Source organism: Silurus meridionalis, chromosome 4 (genome assembly GCF_014805685.1).
Source record: "Silurus meridionalis isolate SWU-2019-XX chromosome 4, ASM1480568v1, whole genome shotgun sequence".
In the NCBI taxonomy this organism is placed as follows: Eukaryota; Metazoa; Chordata; class Actinopteri; order Siluriformes; family Siluridae; genus Silurus; species Silurus meridionalis.
The window spans coordinates 14,912,554-14,920,581 of NC_060887.1; the positions used below are offsets into that span (position 1 = coordinate 14,912,554).

Sequence of the window (8,028 nt, forward strand, 5' to 3'; positions counted from 1 at the left end):
ATGGCAAATAGGTACATCCTGAGCTGTAGATAATCATGCACAATTATTTCTAATAAGGACGCAGTAGCAAAAACGTAAATGTAGACCTGGCTTTTATTATTTTTACCAATATGGTACACTCAGAACATCCACCGTTTAACAGACCTGTCTTTTCCATATGTGACATTGTTGTACATGAGAATGCAAAAAACAAACAAAAAAACCAATAACGTAAGTAACTAAAGTGATTCGCACAAATCAATAACAAAGCACATAGACAGGCTCTAAATTCGGACAAAACATATTTAAAGGCATTTTGACCAATAAAGATGTTGGATTTGGCTCCTTAGTGCCACCCTGCAAAAGAAAAATACCACAGATTTAAAAAGTAAAGCAAACAAATTGATTACAAATGGCCAATATATCTTTAAATGATAATTTTTCTTGGAGGTAAAAATTTGGCATCATTTAGAAGTTTGATTTATAGAAAATACCAAAAATAAACAAACAAAAAAAGTGATGAATAAACAAAATTGACCTCACTGGATTTTAAAACTAGCATACATAATTAGCATTTCTAACAATGTTAGTATATGTGCAGCTTACTGCAGTGATATCTATGGAAACTAACCCACATTAATTTCGGTATTTTTTAGCATTTATTTCTTTATTTATGGAGGTATAATAATTAGCTGATTTTTGTGGATGATATATTAAGAAAAAGAAAACAATTCTAATGATATAGTTATGGTTATGACAAAAATGAAGAGTATTTCATTTCAAAACAAAAATTACTCCAGGAGCAAAGTCTGTCTCTGTGGAAAAAACAAGAACAATTAAAAAAAACTTTTAAAATGATTAGCATTTGTAGCTGGACCCAAGGTATGCAAACATTCATGCTAGCAAGCAGCACGACACGTGTTTGTTTATCGTAGGCATTGCCTGTCCAGAAAATTAGTATTTAAATATTCTGTGTGAATTGGTTGTTTGTTATGTTACATGATTGGCTTCATATCAACTTTGTTCCCAGAAAAACTATGTATTAGTTTCTTACAAAAGAAAATGTCACTTTGTCATATATATTTTAAAAACAAAATTTTATAAGCCTTGTTTTGTGAAAAACCCTTAGTTTAAACCTACATCAAATGTCTTAGAAGGAGTTTCTCATTTAGCAGACAAATATAAGTCACTGTGTTCCAGCAATGATTATCAGCTGCTAATAGATTCCTATAGTAAGCTAATTTGTTCCTTTCATGACACTTATCAACTTCACTTAGCTTCAATATATCTAAATAACAAGATATGTGGGTATGAGCCTATTATCGTTGTTTTTTTTTACACATTGCTGTATTCAAAATGCACAATTACTTAATCATGTCAAAGTTTTCATTATTTAAGGTCATTTTCAGATTATATATTATTATCAGCAAAACAATCCGCTAAGAAGAACCAGGAGGTAAAACTGTACGTGTTTGTGACTGGTAGAGAATTCTTAGGCATGATGTGTGCTGCTCTACAAATGAAACATATTTATTTATTTTTATATAATAATAAGCCTTGTTGAGTTTATACTTTTTGTGGGTGGAGGTCAGGGTTCAGCACCAGGCTGGATGTTCTGCACTTTGGACAGCGTGACGGGAACCTTGGCATCTCCAGGGTTAGGAACAGATGCCTGGATCTCTGCTAGTCGCTCTTTAAAACGTCGCTGTAGCTGGAGCTCATCTTTGGCTCCACCCTGCCCACAGACTGCCAATAAAAGGAGACCAGCTGCCACACCGGCCCCACCTACACAGAAGAGCACGGCACCACCCAGTTTGCAGGCGTCTAAGGCACGATTAAAGCGCATGGCTCGTCCGTCCACGAACAGCAACTCATCCTCTCCAAATGCCTCCAGACGAGGGGGTGTGGCATAACCGACGAGCAGCACTGACAAACCTGAAACCAAGATCACCGCTCCAACCGCCACACACACCTGAGACACGGAGAAAGACAAAAACACTCATTAAAAATTAAATACTTAAGTGTTTTCCCCAAATGCAACAGCCATACACAAAGACTTGCTTAGCTACCCCAAAAAAACCTATAGATCTGAAGATGCTCCTACAATACAAAGTTAAAAATAAGATGCAACGATAAACATTAAAAAGCAATTTTAATATTCTGTAGATATTAAAACCTTCAATGATAAAGTAAAACTCCACATTTAAAAACAAAACAATGGAGTTTAAATATGCATAAACCACATAATAAAACACCAATGTAAATGGCACAAAAACATTAAGGTAAAAGCTTACAATATTAATTTAAAACTTAAAATCTGTAAACAGAAAAGTAAATATGATCATTAATTCTTAAGAAAATATAAGTGAAAAGCTTTTTGACTAAACGAAGTTGATAAGAGATAACCTAATATAAAGTCTTAAAAGCAATTAAAATCACATAAAAAACAAATGTGACATATAGAGTGGGCCCCTATAGAGGTTTCCAAAGTGAAATAGGATAACAAAAATTCAAACTAGCTTTTAAATTGTCTGAGGTCAAGAACCTAAGAAGATCCTTAAGCTAAAAACCTAAAGAATTTGAATCTGAAACCTTGAATAAGAAAGTAGTTGAGTTATTGAAAACATCTAAAATCATTTAAAACATCTTACAATAAGAATAAAAAAAAATGGGTGCTACAAAAGAAACAAATTTAAAACTTAAACACAAAAATTAAAAGGAAACTTATACCTCAAAGGGGTAAATATGTAAAAGTCTAAAAGGCTAAATTACTAAATGCTCAGAATTAAAATGCAATTCAAAGTTGGAAATGAAATGTAAAGTATTTTTGGCAGGATCCAAAAATGACAATTGAAAACTAAAAAAAAGATCTATAAAAGCTACTAAAAGGCATAAAAATAAAAGCGCAAATTCTATTAAACAACCCAAAACAGAAATCTATAGTTATCAACAAAAAGTACAGAAACATAATTTAACAAGTAATTAAATCTTAAAATTCGAATTATAAATTTTAATTTAAGTAATGTTTGTAAGACCTTCCAGAGGACCGAGCTCCACCGGCTAGGCGATCTCTGCATCTGGAACTCATCATGGTGGCGCTCCCAGATGGAAGAGGTGCAGTCCTCGTAGAACTGGTGCAGGTAGGACCGAACACCGTAGCGCTGCGGGCCTCCATCCCCATACTCCGAGCCACACAACTCCGGGCATGACGCCATCTTCACATCTGATACACAACACACAAAAGAACAAACCTGAATACAAATGCAGCAACATTTATTACCCTTGCCTTAGCAATGACATCGGGAATGAAAAATAAAACCAGCCTAAAATAATAAACAAAATTTCCTGCTTTTGCTTTTACTTTATAACACTTTATACACACAAGATAAGCTTTCAGCTTAAAGGATGCTTACAGTGACTTAATTCCTCAAATAACACACATCACAGAATGTAATAAATAAATGCTGAACACTAAAGTATTTTATTATTGTCTTGGTGTCTAGAAATACAGTAGAGCTTTAAATATTCAAGTCTAAGTTTGCACTTTTTTTAGGATTTATTCCCCCCTGGATTTAAATCAGCAGTTCTAAGGGCAATGAAATGCAAAACAGGTTTCATGATGGATGATTGACATTTTCTTTCTCACACATGCTAGTCCTGTATCAGGATCATACAGTTTATTATATATCAGATAGACTTGACATGATCACTGTAAAATTCACAACACACCACGTGAGTCTGTAAAATGTTTTTATTAGGTTTTAAACTGCATCCATGTTGCTGCAGTTATGTTGCTTAGCTACCAGAGCTGACAGTTTACAGGCTCACAGACCCTTAAGGGTGTGCAGCAACATCTTCACATCATGCTTGAGGATGTTCTTCACTTGTTATTAAATTATTATTGAATGGCTTTATCACTTTAACAGCACAACTGTTTTTTTTTGTTTGTTTGTTAATCTTCCTTGTGGAAATAACTGTTGTTTCATAAAAATAAAAAAAATTGTAGAATGTGTTCAAATGTATTTTAAGCACAAGAGCATTGTGTGGCTAAAAAAAAAAACCCTGAATTAATTATCCAGAGTGTTTTTTTTTTTGTTTGTTTGTTTTTGTTTTTTTAAAGCCTCATCATTTCATAGACACTCTGCCCAAAACCACTAAAATCACTAACTGCAGAGCACAGTCAGATAATTCATCCTTGAGGAGGAAAACTAAACAAAACACCAGACTTGCTGGTTAAAAACAAAAACCAAGAAACCCAGTTTGATGCACATTAGACACCGTCACAGCTATTCCAAGAAAGATTAATTTATTACTGTTCATGAATCAAGCTGGAATTAGTGAAGCTGCTTTCTAGTTTTTCTAAAGATGTTATTTTATCACACTTTCAGGAGAATTTTTTAAATCTCCAACCCATAGCATTTGCTTAAACTCTTAAAGCTCCTGTACAAAAAGCCTGGAAAATCAAGTTTCTATATTAGCCAGAATACCAAGTGTAGGTCAGAAAAGTGTATGTGTAAATTCAGAAGGCTAGAGCCTTTACTATCTAAAAAACATTATGTTCATTATGTATCAAAGTGTTGTTTATGTATAGTTGTTTATGCATAGCTAATGTTCATGAGAGAACATCCACTATTTTGAAAATAAATAGCAATACTTAGAAACATAAGACACATAAATGCGTCTTTTGTGTCTTCCTCTGTAGGTAGAACAGATGTGTCCTTGGAAAAGGTTAGTAGAAACTCAAGAACTCTCATTCATCAAATAAACTATTACTTCTAACATACACAGCATGTTACAATAGTGCTGTTTGCGTTCCTGAAAGCCCCTGTCCAGTTTTTTCTTGTATTTTATCTAGGACAAATCTATAAATGCTGAGATTACTTAAGCAGATTTTAATAAACAGGGCAGTGTAAACAGTAATGAAAAATCTTCATGGTAAGAACATTTCAAAATTAGATTTAGAGGAGAGCACAAGCAGAGAGAACAAAATGTGCTTCCTGCATAGTGGCGTAATTAAATCATGACTGGATGATGGTTTGTGTGTCTGCTCTCTCTGGCTTGGAGGTAGCCTTTGTGTTATTTTCTGGTCCCCTTTAAACCACTTCTCCTCCAGGAGGAACCAAATGATGCATTTAGTGTGTGTTTGGTGTGTGTTGCTTTTTTTAACATACATTTGTGACTTGTTGATTTGCGTATACCATTAAATAAAAAAGCACAATTATCTGGGTATTGAGCATAGAAAAATCTTTACGCAGGTTGATCTGTTAAATGCTAACTTTTTAAATATTTATTTTAAATGTAGACTATTTATAATATTGTTAGTGATCAGTACACTAGTTAAACAGAAGACAAGCAGCTCATTCTACATAGCTATAAACTTCTACCTCAAGTTTACATCGATGTCTAACACTACTCATTAGGAACACATTATAAGCGTGACAAAAAGCACATTTAACTATAGTATCTACAACATATCATATCTATATACTATATAATTGACTTATCAGTCAGTAGTTCAGCTTTTACAAAAAAAAAAAAAAAAGCCGGAAAGATTATGTCACAAAGCAAAACTCCAACATTAACAATGTAGGTGTTACGAACTTAGGACAAAATTCTGACATGTGGACCACGCAAATATTTTAATCCTGGTTACAGCCCTAGCTCTGGATATTAAAATGACATGTAGTTATTTTACAAGTCAAATAATGTTAATTGTGATACAAATACGTAATTTATTGCACAGAATTCAAGCAGAATGTAATCATTCCTTCTGAAGGGAATCTCTTAACATATATCATTAAGATGAAAGTCAGATTTTATTTTCATCTTGTCTAATTGTGTCTGATTAGGACTTAGAAATAGTTTTTAAAAATCTACAATCAACGTAATATATACAATGTTGTCACAAGTACAATTTCCCCTGTTGTGTTTTGGCTTCGGACACGTGGCGCGCGCCAGGATGTCAGCCTACGTATTGCGTCATCATGCAGCCCTGCCGTTGTCTTGGCAACAGCAGCTGCTTTCCGGTACTTAGGGCACGAAAGCACATTTAAAAATGACTTTTTTCTACCTCCTACGCACGTTCATATATATATTAATTAATGAATATATTTATTCATTAATTGAGCATATTTAATGAAATTGCCGTATGTTATGTCCCTTCTAAAAAAGAGAGAGAGAGTTTTCAGTTAGATAGCACATGACGTCACGCGAAGCTCCTCCATCACATCCGTTTCTCCATTGCTTTTCTAATTCAGAGATTAGAACGCAAAGGTGACCTATTATGGTTATATATTTGTAAAACATAAATATCAATAATTACACTATTACCAGATTATATTATTATTATTATTATTATTATTATTATTATTATTATTATATAATTAATGAGATATTTATTTTAATAATGATAATCGACATATCCACATTATGACTTCTTTTTTTTATTATATTATTGAATTTTCTGTTTGCATTTTCAAAACATACAAATTATTATTCTGTAACATGCGATCACGAACGTTTTGGAGGAAGAAAACTGTCCTTTGTAAGTTAATATCTCTATATAGTTGACGCTTTCACCAAAAACGCCATTGTAAACATTTCCATGCAGTTAAACTCGCTTACAAATCACCATGCGTCTAAATCGAATGTTGAAATATTTAATGAAAGTAGAATTGTGTATAAATGTACGTGTACCTGTGCTATCCGAAGGTGGAGAGTGATGTTTGTCCTCCTGTTGTCTCCCATCACCCTGAGCCCAGCTCACGCTGCATCTCCTGCAGGAGAGAGCGGCCAGTCTTCTGCGCATGCGCAAAACTCCAGCCGCTTACCTAAATCTGAGATCTAGGGTTAGTTGTAATGTGAACAGGGTGCTCATAAAGAACACCGAGACAAAACACACATTATATTTGTTCTTTTTATTTCGGCTCCTACCTTTAGGGGTCGCCACAGCGGATCATCCGTCTCCATAACCGGATGATCCATAGATGACCTCTACATCTGTCTCTTTCAAAGCAAACACACAGTATATTTATTATTGTTAAAAAATAGTAATCACTCACACACACACACCCACACACACACACACACACACACACACAATAATAATAATAATAATAATAATAATAATAATAATAATAATAAACGATTGGAAATGCCCAATTCACTCTGACTGATTGATTGAGTGACATGTTGCAGCTAATATGTGACAAAAACTCTTTTACCTGTCAACAGTTGTACACAGACACCATTTCTAAAATTGACAGTCTAAAAGTGATGAGTCATATGAGCTCAAAATTAAATTAAACCAGATTAGATTAGATTAGATTTCAATTTTATTGTCATTGAGGGAAGTACAAGCACTAAGCTAAGGAAATAGAGTTAGCATCCAGCCAGAAGTGCAAAACAGCAAATTAGTATTGAGTGTGTAGTGCAAGAGGACACAATGGGCAGATGGACACTAAAGTGCAAAACTAACAAATGCACATGGAACGGCATGAAACACAATGCAAGTAGCATGATATGACATGTGAATCCAGAGACATGGATTCATTTAATCCCAAACAGTGACACTGGATACACTGACATGGATTTTTTTGTTTGCTGGATGAGACACTGCCAGTCAAGATACATAACCTGAAAAGAGACTGAATTTTATAACAGGACAACAGTGTAAAACATACCTCATCCTCCATCCTGACTCAAAAACACAAGCAGAAGCTTTTATAAAATTCTCACTGTCGGCATTACATGTGTACATCTTAAATATGCAAGTCAACCCAAGAATTTTACACAACTAGAAATGTTTGACAAGAAAGAGTGGATGACAATTATTAAATTAAACTTATATATATAATTTAATATATGTTTAATACATTATATATTAAACATATAATAACATAATTTAAAAAGTACTGCTGTGTGTTAGGATACCCTGTCCAGTGATATTAGCAGCATCTGCAGTGTGCAGTCTTGTGTTAACATTACAGTAAAGACACTAAAACAATCTCTCTCTCTCTCTCTCTCTCTCACTCTCTCTCTCTCTAACTT

The 8,028-nt window shown here is 33.9% G+C and overlaps 1 protein-coding gene across 2 annotated transcripts; it reads right to left on the reverse strand.

The window, feature by feature from the left end:
• Nucleotides 1-75: 75 nt before the first annotated feature.
• Nucleotides 76-6,853, reverse strand: nrsn1 (neurensin 1). 2 transcript variants are annotated; one of them, XM_046846294.1, is made up of 4 exons: nucleotides 6,676-6,853; nucleotides 3,015-3,202; nucleotides 1,552-1,951; nucleotides 76-336 (listed from the first exon to the last, which is right to left on the reverse strand). In XM_046846294.1, the coding sequence occupies exons 1-3, from the start codon at nucleotides 6,785-6,787 to the stop codon at nucleotides 1,568-1,570; spliced, it is 684 nt and encodes a 227-aa protein (XP_046702250.1). In that variant the 5' UTR covers nucleotides 6,788-6,853; the 3' UTR covers nucleotides 76-336; nucleotides 1,552-1,567. The 2 variants fall into 2 exon arrangements, with proteins under 2 accessions (XP_046702250.1, XP_046702249.1); XM_046846293.1 differs by having other exon boundaries at nucleotides 76-1,951.
• Nucleotides 6,854-8,028: the final 1,175 nt, after the last annotated feature.